This window comes from Clytia hemisphaerica, unplaced genomic scaffold (genome assembly GCF_902728285.1).
Source record: "Clytia hemisphaerica strain Z4C2 unplaced genomic scaffold, Clytia hemisphaerica genome assembly, whole genome shotgun sequence".
Taxonomy (NCBI): Eukaryota; Metazoa; Cnidaria; class Hydrozoa; order Leptothecata; family Clytiidae; genus Clytia; species Clytia hemisphaerica.
In genome coordinates this window covers 387,473-405,670 of record NW_027103938.1, presented here as the reverse complement: position 1 = coordinate 405,670, position 18,198 = coordinate 387,473, and the positions used below count along the sequence as shown (strand labels likewise).

Below are 18,198 nucleotides of genomic sequence, written 5' to 3'. Positions count from 1 at the left end.
GGAGTGTATTCAATTCTCACTTTTGCATTTTTAGAGACTTGCTGGTGCAACCCTTTTGGTGTTCGCCAATAAACAAGATTTGCCAGGAGCTTTGAAAGCTGATGAGATTGCAAAAGTATTAGAACTTGATGAAATCAAAACACATCATTGGCAAATTCTTGGTTGCAGTGCTGTGACTGGTGAGAAACTTTTAGATGGAGTTGATTGGTTGATTGGAGATATAGCTTCCCGGATATTTACCATGGATTGAGGAGATTCAAATAACCAAAGGAGGTTAGGCGTGGTTTTGGAGACTGTTTGCTTACATCTCCGACTGAAATTCGCCTTTGAATTAACTTGATTAAATTTCGAAGGAAAAGTAACATTGTTGTTAAATAAAAAGTGAAAAAAAAATGAAATCATTGGATGCGTGTCTTCGTAGACGTGTATTGGAAAAGCAATAACAGTATAATCTATTGATCACACATAATTATTTTAATGATGAAATTTATTCAATGCAATATTTCCAGTAATAAATCCATACAGATAGAACTATTTAAAATTTTATTACATCTAGATAGGGAATATTTATTTTACTAAATTTATAATTTGTAAATAATCAAAATCTATCAAAAAACAAAACTTGGATAATGTATGGTTCTCAGAGAAGAAAAAAATTCTGCTTCATTCTTTCCAGTCCTCTTTGATGATATCAGCAGCTTTTTCAGCGATCATAATTGTAGGTGCATTAGTATTTCCACTGACAATGGTTGGCATGATTGATGCATCGATAACACGTAATCCTTTGATACCATAAACTTTCAATGTTGAATCTACAACTGCTTGATCATCAGTATGTGGTCCCATCTTGCACGTACCCACTGGGTGGTAAGTTGTTGTAGCTCCTCTCTTAGCAATGCATCCAAGGTAGTCATCAGAATCTGAAAACAGATTTATTGTTATTACTGTAAGATTCAAATACTTATTCTTAAACTCTTTAATTTGTTGGTTTGGTACATTTAGAAAAGAGTATCGAAGCATAGGTTGGTCAGGAGATTGTATAATTCACGAAAGCCATCAAACAAAAGAAGATTCAATACACAATAGTCAACTTTGATTCTCTAACCATCAATGTAAGGTTGACTTTTCTTAATTCTTTACATTTTGATCAACAAAATACTGATTTTTGGATCTTCCAATTCTCACCTAGCTCATGTTGCTCGCACCCAGGCTCTTTACCGCGATAAGTTGAAGCATTTAAATGTTTCATAGCAGCTGCAAGTTTCTTGGTGAATTTCATCCCTTCAACGAATTCTCTTAAATCTTCAGGGTGGTCGAAGTAATTTGGTATGATCAATGGATGGTCTTCTGCATTGACACTTCTCAACTTGATACGTCCTCTGGAAAAGTTGAGTATGTTCTGGTTCACTTAAACTTACAGTAAGTATTCTATCAAATTGGCTTATTTTATGTGTTTTTTTTATGGCGATAGTACTTTAGTCGTAGAAATTTTAGCGAGACTTATTTTAACGTATATTAGCGAGTCAGGAAAATCTTGATTTTTTTTGGATTTATTTTAGCGAATCACGAATTCAAAAAATTTCGCGTGGATAAATTTTAGCGAATACTCGTTATTGATTGCTTTCGTTTTCTAGCATTTCTTTGCACTGAAACCCTTCCTATTGATAAAAATGTATCAAGGCAATATAACCAGAAATTTCGCGCGGATAAATTTAAGCGATCTGGCGATTCGGCGTGTTTTAGCGAAAATAGGGAAAACTCGCTGAAACGCTAAAATTAGTCTCGCTAAAATTTATACGATTATAGTAGATAAGAAGAAAAATCATAAGTTCTTGACGAAAATTTGGGATAAAATTTATAGATCTTTTATAGCATTTGAGGCTGTTACCTGCTTTTTGGTCGTAGAACGCAATACAGAATACTCATGCCAACTTTTCCATCCATCTCTTTCACCAGGTATTTCCAATACTTATCATCGACATTGAAGACTTGTTTGAAGCCATAAAAGTCACCTGTCAGTGCAGCGAAGATATGTATTTGTATTTCAGGCCAGTCAATTTGTTTCGCTTTCGTTGTCAAGGGTAAGAATCCACCAACAACTAATGATTGGGCGAGAGGACCTTCTCTTTCATTTGTGAACATCTTGAACGTGTCATAATTCAGCACTCTGCGACGTAGAAAAAAGACAATCTTAAGGTTACAGTAATTATTATTATTTTTTTTAATAATGCTTTGCCGTGCATGGCAATAACTAAGATCAGAAATTGTTTACTTGAAAACTTGACGAAAAAGGCACAAATTTTCTTTTCAAAACCTTGCACAAATATCCTTAAATACTCTTATGAGCTTAAAACCTGGGCCCACTTGGGCGTACTTTGGCTGATGGTGAAGGGACTTTGCCTGACCGCTTAGTCGGCCTTTGGCAAGGTATAGATAATCTGAAAAAGCACTCCAAGCATGCTCCACGTCCAATTATACCGTCTATACGTTTTTTTACGTTTCAATTCTGAAGTGTGGCACAATCACCATTGAAATTGTTATAACTGAATTAACTTTCTTACTCAGCCATATGGAAATCGCGACTGCTATCATTCAAGAGGATATAATCAAAATAATTGACATGGTCTTGTAAATTGTATCCAACTTGAAGTTCTTTGATGATCGGAATTCCATGTTTCTCCAATTCCTCCTTTGGTCCAACTCCTGATAGCATTAAAATCTGTAACACGAAGTTAGATCATTAGTATTTACAATCTACCACGTTCTAAAGAACCTTTCCAGATTTAAATATCAAGATCTTGGAATCATTAATGTAGAAAAGTTTGACTGAGTTAAAAGTAAGTTTGATGTCTAAATTATTTACCTGGGGAGAAGCAACAGCACCAGCAGACAAGATAACTTCTTTTTTTGCTTTGACTGTCATGGATTTTCCATTCTTCTTATAAACAACACCTTTGGCTGTTTTCGTTTCAGGATCAATCAAAATCTTCTGAACGTGTGAAAATGGACTGACGTGGAGATTTGATTTCTTGGGTTTAAGAAAAGCTTTGGCTGTACTGCATCGAAGACCGTCGCGTCTTGTTAATTGGTAGAAGAAGCAGCCTGTCTGCTTCTCTCCATTGTAGTCAGTGTTTCGACCAATCAGCGTTGAGCAAGCTTCTTCAGTATCTTTCATCATTTCTGGATACACCATTGGACTTTCAACCGTTAATGGCCCTTCTGTAGAGTGATACTTTGATCCCATTAAATCCTTTTTCGTCTGGCCTTCTGATTTCTTGAAATATGGCAGAATTTCTTCGTAAGCCCATCCTGGATTACCTTGTTCCTCCCACGAATTATAATCATTCTTGTTTCCTCTTGTGTACACCAAACCATTAATTGCACTTGTGCCTCCAAGACTTTTCCCTCTAGGCCATAAAACTTGTCCGTTAGCCTGATTTACCGAAGTAAAGTTATCCTCGTGCTTTTCTGCTTTATAATTCCAACTGGATCCTGAAACAATTGCTTCATATGCGAATCCAGGAACTTCAGTTAAAATAGTTTCAGCTCCACCAGCTTCGAGTAGAAGAATTTTCCATGATTTGTTTTCACTTAAACGATTGGCAACAACAGCTCCTGCAGATCCTGCACCAATAACCACAAAATCATATTCATCAACTATTTGATCATCGCTTGTTGCAAAGTCTGTAATGTCAGGATTTAGTTCTTTGTATGTTTCGAAGGGAAGACGTGGTGAAAGTAATGTCGGTATCAAAACTAATAACACAAAATTATCCCTACATAGTTTATATCCAAAATATAATGCAAAGGGCAACAGGAAGATGCCAGCTTTCTTCTTCCAACCCATCGTGCACACAAAGTCCTTATGAAAGTAATACAAGGAATTTTTTCAAATAAAGATTGATATTACACACTTAAGGAGCTCTAATTAACTCTCCACCGCAAAGATAATTGCTGAACGTACGGAATCTTATCGCAAAATTAATTGCATGTTGAAAGCACAGAGTTTATGTACTTAGTCCATGAAAAAAAAGATTGTAACTTTTACAATTTCTGACACAAGTGGTGTGTTTTGTATACAAACAAACAAGTTGAATACTCGTTACTAAAAATCCTCTTTAAAGTCTCTTAAAAGTCCTCTCGAATTTCATATCAATTTCATCATACTGTGTCTGTTAAGCGGGCTATGATATTGGGTTTGCAGAACTTATTATTTCTTAACATTTTGTTGCCTGTCATTATTTTCGATGGGAATTTTTAATGATCTGATTTTCACGTGTTTTTTTTTTGTTTACAATTTTTTCAAACTACATGTTTTATTTTATAAGCAAGTGTATGCCCCTTGGTCAGGCTTGTGTATGCTTAAGTTCTCAAAGCATCTAGGCATGGCTTATATGCTTATTATATGTTTATAAATCATTCTTATGATTCACCCCGAGCCAAGTTTTTAGTGAAATTTCAGAAATTTTGGAAAAATTTGTTTGTAGTGGAATGTAGCTAGCCGTGGAATGTCTTTGAGCTCTACCAAACATTTTTAAATAGATAAAAAATGACAACTTGAAAAATATTTACATACATCCGGCTGACATATATGCTTACTAGTATGTTATGCTTAGGAGCTCTGCAAAGCTGCGCCTTCGTATGCGTATAAGCGTTATGCTTTTATAAAAAACATGTAACCATTTTACATTGAGCTATGAAGAATATGGAGATTTAATTAATCACTCTAGATTTTAGAGAAAGTTTGATAAAATAGTTTAAGTAATTTAGATTAGAAGGTAATTTCGGAGTCAATTAAGTATAATCATAGTTGTTACACAAGTATTTTTATTTCTTAACTGATTCCAGAGCAAATATGTGTTAATAAACACTCTCTATTGTGTTATCTTTGATCTGTTTTTATCGTTTCAGAGTAATCAAACTATTAAACAAATATGTTAAAACATTTCTGGCATTTCCACTAAAATGGGCTGGAAGAAAAAAGCTGGAATACTTTTCCTGCCATTAGCTATATATTATGGATGCAAACTCGTTAAAGACTATTTTATTGTTTTTGCATTGATCTTCAATTTCTTGACGACAACTTTCTTTCCAAATTTGAATTTGGAATGTTTTAAAGACTTTAATCCTGACATTGCAGATTTTGCGACAGGAGATGATCAAATAGTTGATGAATATGATTTTGTGGTTATTGGTGCAGGATCTGCAGGAGCTGTTGTTGCCAATCGTTTAAGTGAAAACAAATCATGGAAAATTCTTCTACTCGAAGCTGGTGGAGGGGAAACTATCCATACCGAAGTAGCAGGCTTTCAGTACACTGCTATCCGATTAGGTGCTAGTTGGGATTATATGACAGAAAAACATGAGGATGGAATCACCTCTACCAATCAAAAGAATGGACAAGTTTATTGGCCACGTGGAAAAATTCTCGGTGGGAGCAGCTCAATTAATGCTTTGATTTATACTAGGGGAAATAAACGAGATTATGATTCATGGAAGGAGCAAGGTAACCCAGGGTGGAGTTATGAAGATGTTTTACAATACTTTAAAAAGTCTGAAGACCAAAGGACTGAGAATTTGGTAGATTCCAAGTTCCATTCTACAGGTGGTCCACTTCCTGTGGAACAAGCCGTTGTAGACCTACCTATGATTCAAGATTGTATAAATGCTTGCTCCAAGATACTGTCTTATAACCCTGACTACAATGGAGAAAAACAGACAGGGTGCTTCTTTCATCAATTAACAAGACGCGACGGTCTTCGATGCAGTACAGCCAAAGCTTACCTCAAACCCAAGAGATCAAATCTTCACGTCAGTCCATTTTCACATGTTCAGAAGATTCTGATTGACCCTGAAACGAAAACAGCCAAAGGTGTTCTTTATAAGAAGAATGGAAAATCCATGACAGTCAAAGCAAGAAAAGAAGTTATCTTGTCTGCTGGAGCTGTTGTTTCTCCCCAGGTAAATAATTTAGACATCAGACTTACTTTTAAGTCAAACTTTGCTACACTTATACTCTCGGGTACCAATTAGCCGGGGGGTTTGGCATAAGCGGGGGGTTGGAAAAAATCTCAAGGTTTGGAATTAAAATGTCCTGGGTGGGAAATTTTCGAAAAAGTGGCAAATACAGCAGAGTTAAGTCAAAAGAGGGAACTTTCAAAAAAGATTTCCCAAAAATCAATAAGCGGGGGGGGGAAGGGTTGGAATAAAAATGTCAGGGGTGAAAAATTTCGCAAAAGTTAATTAGCGGGGCCCCCGGCTATTAGGTACCCGAGAGTAAGTTAAAGATCTTGATATTCAAATCTGAAAGATTTGATAGAACATGGTAGATTGTAATTCCTAATCATCTAACTTCTTGTTACAGATCTTAATGTTATCAGGAGTTGGACCAAAGGAGGAATTGGAGAAACATGGAATTCTGATCATCAAAGAACTTCAAGTTGGATACAACTTACAAGATCATGTCAACTATATCGATTACTTGTTTTTCAATGATAGTGTTTCCTTCCGATATGAAGAGTAAGCACATATTTGATGAAGTTTTTGCTGTATTGGGATCTTGCAGGAAAATATACATCACCTCCTATATTGCAGTGGATAAGTGATTATTGACCTCCTTAAAAAACAGCAAGTTCAGGCATCAGTTGAACCAATAGACTATTCCATTGATAATGAGCTGTTAACACTGACCTTTATATATCCCTGGAACAAGTTACTCAATGCCGGCCAAGCAAAATATTATGATCGGAGTGAGCGCTAGATTTAATTTCGCTTGTACACTAATGATGTAGCGCCGTTTGTCGTTAGGCAAAGTTTCAAACACTACAATGGCTTCTTTGCGGGCACCAACTTTCAAAAAACTTAGTACTGGGTTTGTATAAATCTCAGTGGGTTTTAAACATCTTGAATTCAAAGTTTTTGGTTACCTTACTTACTTCTTTACCAATGGAACGACAGAAGCTTTTCTTAAAGTTCCCAAACTCTTAACACCTTTATCTGTAATTTGCCACTTTTTTTCAGTTACTTGAGTTATGATGCACTGCAGAAACTATTGAACGAAAGAAAAGGGTATCTCACGCAAACACTACCTATTGGAACTTTCATACCGTTGACCAAAGAATCTGAAGAAAAGGATTGGCCTGAAATACAAATGCATTACATCACTGGGTTGATTGCAAATTTCTATGACTTTAACCCGTTTTTCAACATTGCAGATGAGTACTGGGCGTACATGAAATCTCAAATGAGTGACAAAGTGGGAATGACTTTGATGTATTGTTTATTGAGACCAAGGAGTCGGTGAGTAATGAAAATTTCGAATAATGATGGCTTTCAAAGAATTATACTACACCCCTGTCTCGCACCCAGTGAGGGTCTTTCGCAAAGTGGGAACGAAAATTTCTATCAAAATCATAATGGGGGAAGAAATTCTATTGTCCCCATATTGCTCATAATAATATTCGATGAGGATGGTTTTGGAGTGCAATTTTTCAAAGTCAAGTCAAATTTAAATCTGCCAGCGGGGCTGAAGTTGTAGGGTAATTTTTCCACTAGGTACGAAATTTTGGCAAAGCTTTTCAATAGGGCGGGGTCCCAGGGGTAAAAGAAATTGCTTTGATAGCATCTGTTACTCGAGAAAGAAAAAGAAGCTCCGAATCGATTTTATTTTGTATAGCTATGAAATACCATATGAAAAAGATTATTATATTACCAATATTACCAGTCAGAAACAACTTCAAATTAGCTCATCTTCTCGGGAAATGTGTACACCGGGTAACTATTTGGTGGTACGCTTAGGCGACTTTCGTTCTTAGACGTTAACAATGTTAATTAACAATCGAAACATATTTCATATCTAGGGGACGTATCAAGTTGAGAAGTGTCAATGCAGAAGACCATCCATTGATCATACCAAATTACTTCGACCACCCTGAAGATTTAAGAGAATTCGTTGAAGGGATGAAATTCACCAAGAAACTTGCAGCTGCTATGAAACATTTAAATGCTTCAACTTATCGCGGTAAAGAACCTGGGTGCGAGCAACATGAGCTAGGTGAATTTCTTTAAATTTCTTTCAAAATTTGTTTATACGGTTTACCCTCTCTTGTTCGATCTGCAAGGGATCAAGAATAAGATTGTAAAGGTTATAGATATTACGACATTCTACCTAAGAATGGCTTGAATAATTTAATGGTATAAATTTCCAGATCTTGAAATATACATTTCCATAGCCAGGGGAATCAAAAATCTTTTCCTCACTGATCTCCAACTACTTGACTGGATCGGGCTACCCGTTTATATGAAGCGTGTCAAGATTTAAAGGTGACTAGTCCGCCATCTTGTTTTCAATTCTTGTCGCCAACAATACGATTCGAATGTTTTGAGATTCCAACGTTCGAAAATCTAAGGTTGAATTGGAAAACAATATGGTAGACTAGTCTACTTTAAAACTTGGCACACTTCCGCGGGAAATTTGTTGGCAGCTATCATATCTAGTGCGTAAAAGAATACGATATCTGATGCCACCGCAAAACAATCAGAATTGAATGTATTTCTTTTCTTAGATTCGGATGACTACCTCCGATGCATAGTTCGAAGAGGAGCGACCACCGTTTACCACCCAGTGGGTACGTGCAAAATGGGACCCCATACTGATGATCAAGCAGTTGTAGATTCAACATTGAAGGTTTATGGTATCAAAGGATTACGTGTTGTCGATGCATCAATCATGCCAACCATTGTCAGTGGAAATACTAATGCACCTACTATCATGATCGCTGAAAAAGCTGCTGATATCATCAAAGAGGACTGGAAAGACAAAAAATCTTATTTGGAGTAAAAATAATCAATGGAATGAGAAACGGAAATACGACTCCAACTTGCTTCAGTAAATATGCCAGCTTTAGGTATTCAAGGTGTTTCTTTAAAAAGAATTCATTAGTACCAAGGCGAAAATAAAAAAATGTTATGTTTCTGGAAACCGGCCGGGTGAAAAAAAGATTTTTCTGACCCGGCCGCAGACTATGGTTTCATCTATATGGTTCATCATAAAGAAAATCAAGTTGACCGTTCAAGCTAAAAAACGTCGTTCGGCTAGATATTCCCTCTTGTAAATCAGTAATTCGTTAGTAGTTGATACATTAGTATTCAGGGTTTACTTCATACTGTTTGTACATAAAAGTTATCTTCAAAGTTCTATTTCAATGATCCGGCTGGCCGCATGAGAGCTTTTTTTCTTTCACCCGCATCCCGGAAACACTACATTTGTTTATTTTTAATACAATAATGACCGGTTAGTGAGGGCTGTACTGAGAAATATTGCCCGAGGTCAAGTAACGACCGAGCTTGCGAGGTTGTTGCGTTGACCGAGGGCAATATTTTCAGTACAGCCCGAGAAAAAAACGGTCATTATTGTATTTGTTAACCGTTTCCTTCAACTTTGATTGATTTTTAGCGCTTTATCCAGGAAAAATAGCGAAATAAAGCAGAAAAAACAAGCGAAAAGAGATAAAAAATTGCTATAATTTCTGACGTCAGAAATAAAAAATGAGAGAAATGATGTCAACGCATTGTTCATTTTCCTTTGAAAAAGTGACGTCACAATGAATTTTCCTAACGACGGGCAACTCTGGACAATGTAGGCCCGTCGTCATGCGAAAAGAACCAATTGCATTGCGCAAAAAGCCATGTAGCCCACTTCGAAAAAGTAACCGGTTAACAATGAGAAATATTGCCCGAGGTTAAGTAACGACCGAGCTTGCGAGGTTGTTGCGTTGACCGAGGGCAATATTTTCAGTACAGCCCGAAAAAAACCGGTCATCATTGTTTTTGTTAACCGTTTCCTTCAGCTTCGATTGATTTTTAGCTCTTTATCCAGGAAAAATAGCGAAATAAAGCGAAAAAAACAAGCGAAAAGAGATAAAAAACTGTTATAATTCCTGACGTCAGAAATAAAAAATGAGAGAATTGATGTCAACGCATTGTTCATTTTCCTTTGAAAAAGTGACGTCACAATAAATTTTCCTAACGACGGGCAACTCTGGCCAGTGTAGGCCCGCGAAAAGAACCAATTGCATTGCGCAAAAAGCCGTGTAGCCCGCTTTGAAAAAGTAACCGGTTAACAATGCGTTTTTCTTCATAGAAGATAATTTCTAATAATAATAAGATCGTTTTGGGTATATACACACAATTAACAAAAATATTCTTAACTTTTTTCGTTTTTATCAGTTTGAGTTATTTATATATCAATACTTTTCTTTTTCTAAAATGACAGATATTACATATCTTCACTATATATATATGTATTTAAAGGTATGCATCGGTGTGACATCAACTTCCACTGCAGTTATGGGTACGCAATAGACTTAAATCGCGTCAGCCCATTTCATGAAAATAGGATTTTTTGACCATTTTAAGGCCGATTTTTGGGAGATGTTAGGCGCTAAATATCCGTACAAAAAGTAAAAGGTGTTTTAACCAGGGTGGACGATGATATCGTCCGTTTAAAGGTCAGTAAACGCGAGAAAGAGTTAGGGCGTCAGGGCGGTTTACGGGAAAAAAGTGACGGTGGAGTTTTTTCAGTATTTTTCTTTTGCGCCAAATTGGTATCCTCTACACTGTAAACATCTCCGCCACTGCTTACTCCACCCGAATTTATCACGCCTCTCCTAAACTATTCCCTTTTTTAGTGATCTTGTGTAGACGATAGGATCGTCTATGACCAGGGAAGCTGGTCTTTAACTTTGCGGTCGTTGAACGTTACCAAAAGTACAGGAGCAGCCAGTGGCGGAATTTTTAAAAACATCTGTTTTTTTTCCAGGAGAGGAAATTTTGGAGTAAAATCCAGGAGCCAGCTATTTTTGAAGCACTTCAAAAGATCTAGGAAGGAGTATGAAATATGTTCTGAAAATCCAGGAGCAATAAATTACAAAAGAAATAATTTCTTCTTCCAGCAGGTCTCCGATGTTCCCTGTGTAGAGAATCCAGGACCAAAAGCAGATGCTGTTTTTCCAGGAGCATCTTGGCGTTCAATTAAATTACATGAGAACAAATTAATTTTTCCAGTAGTCATGATTTAAACTCAGAACAGATATAAATTTCCAGGAGCCTGAAATTTTTCAAGAACAGATAATTTTATCAAGGAGTCTGGCGAAAAAAGAACAGATAATCCATTTGCATTTTCCACAGCCCCAGGATTTTCATTTCATCATCCAGTTTTGTCTGCATTTTAGGGGACAGAGTGCAGAGTATTTGTATCTCAATCGGTTAGGTTCTACTTTGTTTTTCTTTATCACGAAAGAGATTTCCTTAGTCCGGACGGAGCATAATATAAGAGAAATCACCCTCACCTGCGGATAGGCCCCGTAACGGAGTGTTTCTTCTCCCCAGAGCCCACTTCTATGGAAGGCAAAATGCACAAAAATATCGCAAACCTAGGTTTGCGCTCCGTAAACCTAGATTTATGCTTTAAAACCTAGGTTTACGCCCCGTAAACGCCCTGTACTTTAAAACTTGGATTTGGGCCTTGTAAACCTAGGTTTGCGATTTGACAGTGAATTGTTTTGAATAATAGCATATAGTCATCTAACATTGTTGAAATTGCTGACCAGATCAACTCATAGTCATAAGAACGAAGAAGAGACTGAGTGTGACAAGCAATCCTGCTAAGGGTTGGAAAAAAGGAAAAATTACTACGTTTTGCTCCTTAAAAGATAAAAATTTGGTCAAATTACCTTATCGGTAGAAAATTCGTCGGTCAAAAATTTCGCCCGTCAAAAATATTCGTCGGTAAAAATTTTTGTCACTTGGCAATAATTTCGTCACTTTTAGCCGACGAATATTTTTGGCCGACGAATTTCTTTTCCTTTATTGTTCAAAGTTTCCCCTGCTGTACAGCATTTTTCTGTACTAAAGAGCTCTAAATACACGTTTTTTTTTTTTAAGAAACACACTTTTAAGAAACACGAGGCTCAGAATGTCTAAAAACTAGGAAACATCTAAGAAACATGCTGAGGCTGAGAATGAGAAAAAAAACATTCTTTAATTCGTTTTTTAAGAACCTTCCAATCCAGCCTTTTATAAGGCTGATTATGTCAAAAATTTTAGAAACATGTAAGAAACATTTAACCCTATTATTATCAGGCTTTTTCGGATTTTGTATTCTCAAGGGGGGGTGTTTTCCACCAGCCTTGCATAACTTTTGATCTATCAAAGATATGGACTTGAAATTTGGCATAAATGTTCTCTACCATAAAAGGAGGTCATAGAAAAATATTTGGGTTGATGACGTCATCATAAAGGTGGTGACGTCATCACAAACTTTCACATTTATCGCTTACTAATGAAAAAGTACTATTCAATAAAATAGCAATTAAAGTTGAACGAATGGAGATTTTTCAATTCTGTTTTGAATTTCTAAAGGCCAAAATAAATATCTTTAACATATTTGCCGGTTTTAAACATACTAATAAAATTGACCTTTAAAATCAATGCAGAAAATGAGTAAATTTTTTCAAAAAACAATGACGTCATTTTTGATGACGTCAGCAGTTTTTGAAATTTTTTTTAATATTTTTCAAAATTTATTATTGATAACTAAAACCTGTCAAAATTTGAAGTCAGTTGGATGACTAGGTCAAAAGTTATGCTAAATTTAAGATTTTTGGATTTTACAGGGTTTTAGCTGGATTTTATGATATGCCTGCACAAAAAAGTCATAAAACCTGATCTGGTCGGTGTATAATTGTAAAATTTGGTATACATGCTGCTAATAGGATTATATTAAAAGTCAAGAACTTTCAGAGTGTTAAAAAATTTTTTCAGTGAGCTATTAACAAAAGAGTGCCAGCCTGGTGGAAAACACCCCCCCCCTGATAAAAATAGGGTTAAGGCTCAAAAGGCCGATTTCTTAAGAAACATTAAGGCTGCTTGGTAAAACTAGTTTCTTAAAAAAAAAAACGTTTCGCCGGTCATAAATATTCGTCGGTAAAAAATTTCGTCACCAAGCAATTTTTTCGTCACTTTTTGCCGACGAATTTTCTACCGATAAGGTCCCATTAAGGGTCGTAAAAATCGCAAAACTTTCCTATTTTTCCTCCTTTTTATTCCCGCTAAGAGTCCGTGGATCGAAAGTCGGGCGACATATACCCCCGTCAGCTCGCAACCCTAGCACCCCCTGGGAGTATAATTTGGCAGGCTCCACTATTTGGCTTTGCTTGAGGTGGTAGCAAACCCGTACCGTAGTCTAGTTTCGCTATCTTGTCTGTGAAATGTCTGTTTGGAATATATGTGGTTTCCAGTTATGGAGTTCGCTTCTCAGTTCCTATTGGTCAGTACCGTGAAAAGCACAGGTCAAAATCATATATCGACGCTGTGCCGACGAATCGAGATTCTATTCAGCGCGCAATCAACGAAAACAAAAGTAACCATGACGACCATCCAAGATCTTGGATGAAGTTCAAAGTTGATATTCTTATTCCCGTCGTTGAAAACACAACTAAAAAATATCATCAGTGCTTTTTAAAAAGAGTCAGTGATAGAGAATCATAACATAAAATCTGTCCATTATTTCGATTCAATTAAAGTGACATTTCCATAATTAATAGTTTAGTAATTACTGTTATACATTTGGGGATCATGTAAAAGATTTCTTTCGAAAGAAACTCACTCCAATTACACTTGGGGGTTTCTGGGGAATTCGTAAATAGTAAACTGCATACTGATACAGTCTGCTAGACATTAATAAGGTAATATTTGCTCTTCATCTTTGATTCTTTCTACAGTGATTAGATTGACACATGCGCGATAAAATTTCTATTATTGGTCTTCAGAGGTTAATATATTCTTTGAAAACTTAACCTCTGATATTCAGGGTAATTGGTCAGAAATACGAGAACAATAGGTTCAGGGAAGAATGAGCATTGGCTGGTTACTCTTAGGTTCCAATAAACGGGGGGGGGGTGGTTGGAAATTTTTTGAGATTTTAATAAACGGGGGGGACCTAATTGCCGGTGGGTTGGAAATTGTACTTCTAAAAACCCAAAATAAGGTAAATATAGCATAAAATCAGGCTATTTAGAGCAAAATAAGGGGCCTTCTCTTTGACTGGATTTGGTTTTTTTTTTTCAATGGGAATGAACTTTAGGGGGAAATTCTGCTCATCCACTAACCAAAAAGTCTCCGTGTCGAAAAAACTTCATCTTGCCTTTTTTTGATCAATCGCAATTGTCTCTTACCAGATTTGAGAATCCATTATTGAATGAAGATTCCCATGAAAATATCATTGTGACATAAATGACAGCCAATCTTCTTATGAAAAGAAGCTTCACAACTTCGTTCCCACCTTCCCTGCTCTTTCTTCTCTGGCACTGGCGCATATAAGTAACGTGAATAAAACCGAATAAAGCATGTAAAACACGGGGACGAGGTTGGCAGATTCTGTAAACGGTCGAACGGTCAACACCGTATTCATTTTCAACGGCGGCTATTTTTTCGGCACGAAATTCATCCTAACTTGTATTTTTGGGGATGATTCGAATAATATTCATTACTCTTTCGACTCTCTCTACATAATAGATTTTTAAAGGACAAGAAGAATCCTTCTTCGAAAAGGGAAAGGTTAGAATTGTAATGAGGGCACGTGATTTCGAAACGACGGCACGTGCCACGCAAAATCGTACCCTTAAAGTGCATTTCAGGATGCTGAAAAACCCCACCCTTCTTAAGCGCGGCACATGACGCAGGCCAGATCATATGAGTGCCCCCCCCCCGGAATTATAATCATTAGGGATTATCATGGCGCACGGAAGCGCCAATAAATACTATCTTGTTTAAAACTATACTATCTTGTTTAAAACGACACTATCTTCGTTTAAAAACATACTATCTTATTATATTAAAACAATACTATCTTCCTTTAAAAACATACTATCTTTTTAAAACAATACTATCTTCGTTTAAAAACATACTATCTTTTAAAAGAATACTATCTTTGTTTAAAAAACATACTATCTTTTAAAAGAAACTTACGGTTTGAAAAGCCGAGTTAACAGTTTAACGAGTGAAAATATATTTAAAAAAAATGTCGAGTAAGGTTTTGTCTCTTTTACCAAAATCATTAGGGGCTACGGAGGAGAGTGACACGCCGACACGCAATAGAAGCGTTTTAAATAAACATGGCGTCAAGGAAGAGGGGAAGGCCAACCAGTAGAATACACATAATCCACTACGTTTTTTAACTGGTCAATTAGCTTGACTTTATTTCCTTACTCCATTTTATTTTTGGTCTTTGTCAAGAAACTGAGAAATCAGTTCTACCCCATGTCTTTGGTGATCGGCCACATGTTATCGTAATGCGCATGCGCACCGGTGGAAGTTGGATAAGCGAGACAAGAGAGATTTGTAACTCGGAATTTTTTATAATCAGTCAAATTAGTCGATCTATAACTCGACAACCGTAACTCGGCCTTATCGAAGAAAGAAGAAAAGTTTCGATTTCGATTTTGGATCTTTTTAAATGAGATAGTATGTTTTTAAACAAAGAAGATAGTATTGTTTTAAAAAGATGATATGTTTTTAAAAAAAGATAGTATGTTTTAAAACGAAGATAGTATGTTTTTAAACAAAAATAGTATGTTTAAAAAAAAGATAGTATGTTTTAAACGAAGCTAGTATTTATTAGCGCTTCCGCGCGCCATAGATTATCATGCACCACTTTCAAGATAAATAGACTGATTTTTTAAGTTCGAATTAAAGAAAGATTTTATAACAGAAGTAATCGAATTAGAGGGAGTTGACTCTTAAACAAAAAGTTCAATTAATGATTTAATGATTTATTCGTTCGAAACTGTCGAAGGAATTTTGCTTGCAGAGAATTTTGCATTTTAACAAATTGATAAGAAGACATAAGGAGACATTGCCATGGTCACCGTGAATTGATTATGCATATCGACATATAATATGTTATGAAATATATCGTTTTTATTTGAAAAAATAAACCTAGATAAATGTGTAAAAATAAATGTTCGTTGCATCAATCAATAAAAAATATATTTCCTACAAAATCAATAAATCTACATAAATAGGCGTGGTCGAGGGCGTGGTAAGACTAAACAATTTACAAAGTACAAGAAAAATAAAATATACGCAATGTGTCAATAAATGTACACGTTTTTTTTATAAGGACATCCCACATTTTTGAAGCCTTCAGATGTACTTACCTACTTGAGTTAAGTCTAAAAATTGTTCTTATTTTCACTATTTTTTGAGTATTTTTATTCAATTTTCTGTGAAGCCTTAAAATATGTTCTTAACTTAGATTAAAATATTTTGACCATTGAAGTCTTGTGTTTGTTTGATTTGTTCTTATAAAAAACGTGTATGTTGCATCAATCAATAAAAATATTCCTACAAAGTCAGTAAATCTAAATAAACGGGCGTGGTAAGACTAAACAATTTACAGGACAATATAGAACTATAGGACAATAAAAATACTCCTAAAATATACATACAAACATACTTAAAAACGCATACAAGTTTTAAATACACCTACTACATCAAACCTTGTAAAAAAACAAAAAAAATTACAAAAAATATAAAAAAACAACTTTAATGATAGAAAAATCCGGAATTTGGATCGAAAAACAATAGTGGTTGATGCCATGGCTGCTGTGGATAGTAAAATGCACCATTATTCGATGGGAGAGGGCGTTGAGATGTTTGTTGAGGCGGGGTTGGAAGAGCAATAGCATCATTGCAAGGTGGTTTCACGTCATCTTGCTGGTAGTCTGTCAAGGTTTTGGTCTCCATGTTATCATCATCTTTTTCTTGTTTCAACGGGCGGTAAACAAAACGCCTTGGCGGATTATAAACGTTGCTTTGTCGGTGTTCATTGCTCCTTCTCATTTCGTGTTCGATGACTGCTTCCTGTGCCATCACGATCTTTACACTCTCGTCTGCTACACGCTCCTTGAACTGAATAACATAAAAGAAAAAGTTTTAAATTATAGTCATCATCATTATTATAGTCATAGAAATTTTAGATACTCTTATAAAAAAATCGGTTGATGTTGAAGTTTTGGTTACAGCCAAACTAGAACCCAGATGCTCAAAGGGCAAACATGGAGGAGAACTATACTAGTTGACATAACATAGCGTAAAGGGCCTTTAAAAGAGTAATTTACCCCTTATGACTTTTCAAGTGTATTTGAAAGATCAACGAAGCAAAAATCATAGCAACCTCTCTTTTTACAGCAGGTCCAACAACGATGCGTTTTCCCAGCATGTAAAAATCTCCAGCCGATAAAACAGTTTTGGCATCGGTAGCACGGGAGAAAGACACGAACCCAAAACGTTTCGATTTCTTGGCATCGTCTAATACGACCTTTGCCTCGATTACCTCGCCAAAACAGCCAAAATATTCGCCGAGAGAAGCAGCTGTTATCTAAAGAATAAATAAAAAGTTTACAAACATCACTAATTGAAACACTTTCGAAGCCTTCAAAACAAACCCATCTAGATAGGCTCAAAAACAGTGTTTTGCTACACAAAATTAAATTTATCCTTTCCTAATAAACAATGGTATCTCAAAAATTTTACTTTCATAAAAAAAGCTTCAGTATGATAAGGTAGTCTGGTGCTGAATGTGAAAGGAAGAAAAAAATGATAAGGCTTGGTTTATTTTATTACTTTCATCACTTTTCTCCGAATCCTGTGCGGCCCGACTATCTTCCCCCGAAAAGGATAATTGAAAAAAAATGCATTATTTGACTTACTCTTGCGGGAAGGCATCCGACAAAGATTTTGTTCGGGTAATGAGTTCCGTAAAGAATAGATGCGTGTTCGCCCTATAAAAGATAAAAACAAATAAAATCTCTAATTTCACACATTAAAATTTCGATGCAACCAACGCAGAAGAGTGTAGAATCCCTGTAGAATAAGAAGCGCCTCGAAGGACTTTTAAAAGACCCAAAAAATCCCACAAAAACGAATGTCGAATTTCTAATAAAAGTAATTTACGTACCATATCGATTTCCATGATGAAGCAATTAAATTAAATGAAGAATCGACAGTGGAGAAGAATGAAAAGTGTACGTATCGTATCGTATCGTATGCAATGATGATGAGAAGTGTTCGAACAAAAATGTCATTTTCTGTTTAAATACGTGAGCAAGTTCCTTTCCAAACCTCTGTGGTAAAAAA

General features: G+C 35.9%; 3 protein-coding genes across 3 annotated transcripts; 1 reads left to right on the top strand and 2 right to left on the bottom strand.

The window, feature by feature from the left end:
• Nucleotides 1-466: 466 nt before the first annotated feature.
• On the bottom strand, nt 467-4,065 carry LOC136809870 (glucose dehydrogenase [FAD, quinone]-like). The gene is made up of 5 exons (XM_067066427.1): nt 2,864-4,065; nt 2,562-2,719; nt 1,889-2,167; nt 1,186-1,379; nt 467-920 (listed from the first exon to the last, which is right to left on the bottom strand). The coding sequence occupies exons 1-5, from the start codon at nt 3,845-3,847 to the stop codon at nt 664-666; spliced, it is 1,872 nt and encodes a 623-aa protein (XP_066922528.1). The 5' UTR covers nt 3,848-4,065; the 3' UTR covers nt 467-663.
• An 845-nt stretch (nt 4,066-4,910) lies between these two features.
• On the top strand, nt 4,911-9,029 carry LOC136809869 (glucose dehydrogenase [FAD, quinone]-like). Its single transcript, XM_067066426.1, has 5 exons — nt 4,911-5,961; nt 6,365-6,519; nt 7,021-7,299; nt 7,860-8,053; nt 8,565-9,029. The coding sequence occupies exons 1-5, from the start codon at nt 4,966-4,968 to the stop codon at nt 8,837-8,839; spliced, it is 1,899 nt and encodes a 632-aa protein (XP_066922527.1). The 5' UTR covers nt 4,911-4,965; the 3' UTR covers nt 8,840-9,029.
• Nucleotides 9,030-16,399: 7,370 nt separating this feature from the next.
• LOC136809928 (uncharacterized) lies at nt 16,400-18,198 on the bottom strand. The gene is made up of 4 exons (XM_067066497.1): nt 18,020-18,198; nt 17,772-17,843; nt 17,237-17,440; nt 16,400-16,971 (listed from the first exon to the last, which is right to left on the bottom strand). The coding sequence occupies exons 1-4, from the start codon at nt 18,032-18,034 to the stop codon at nt 16,606-16,608; spliced, it is 657 nt and encodes a 218-aa protein (XP_066922598.1). The 5' UTR covers nt 18,035-18,198; the 3' UTR covers nt 16,400-16,605.

Coding starts and splice junctions, on each gene's coding strand:
- LOC136809870 (XM_067066427.1), bottom strand. CDS start 3,847: ATGGGTTGGAAGAAGAAAGCTGGCATCTTCCTGTTGCCCTTTGCATTA. Junction 2,168..2,561: donor CGCGATTTCCATATGGCTGA/GTAAGAAAGTTA, acceptor TCTACGTCGCAG/AGTGCTGAATTATGACACGT. Junction 921..1,185: donor GTGCGAGCAACATGAGCTAG/GTGAGAATTGGA, acceptor ATCTGTTTTCAG/ATTCTGATGACTACCTTGGA.
- LOC136809869 (XM_067066426.1), top strand. CDS start 4,966: ATGGGCTGGAAGAAAAAAGCTGGAATACTTTTCCTGCCATTAGCTATA. Junction 6,520..7,020: donor GTTTCCTTCCGATATGAAGA/GTAAGCACATAT, acceptor ACTTTTTTTCAG/TTACTTGAGTTATGATGCAC. Junction 8,054..8,564: donor GTGCGAGCAACATGAGCTAG/GTGAATTTCTTT, acceptor TTCTTTTCTTAG/ATTCGGATGACTACCTCCGA.
- LOC136809928 (XM_067066497.1), bottom strand. Junction 17,441..17,771: donor TCGGATGCCTTCCCGCAAGA/GTAAGTCAAATA, acceptor TTTATTCTTTAG/ATAACAGCTGCTTCTCTCGG. Junction 16,972..17,236: donor GACCTGCTGTAAAAAGAGAG/GTTGCTATGATT, acceptor TATGTTATTCAG/TTCAAGGAGCGTGTAGCAGA.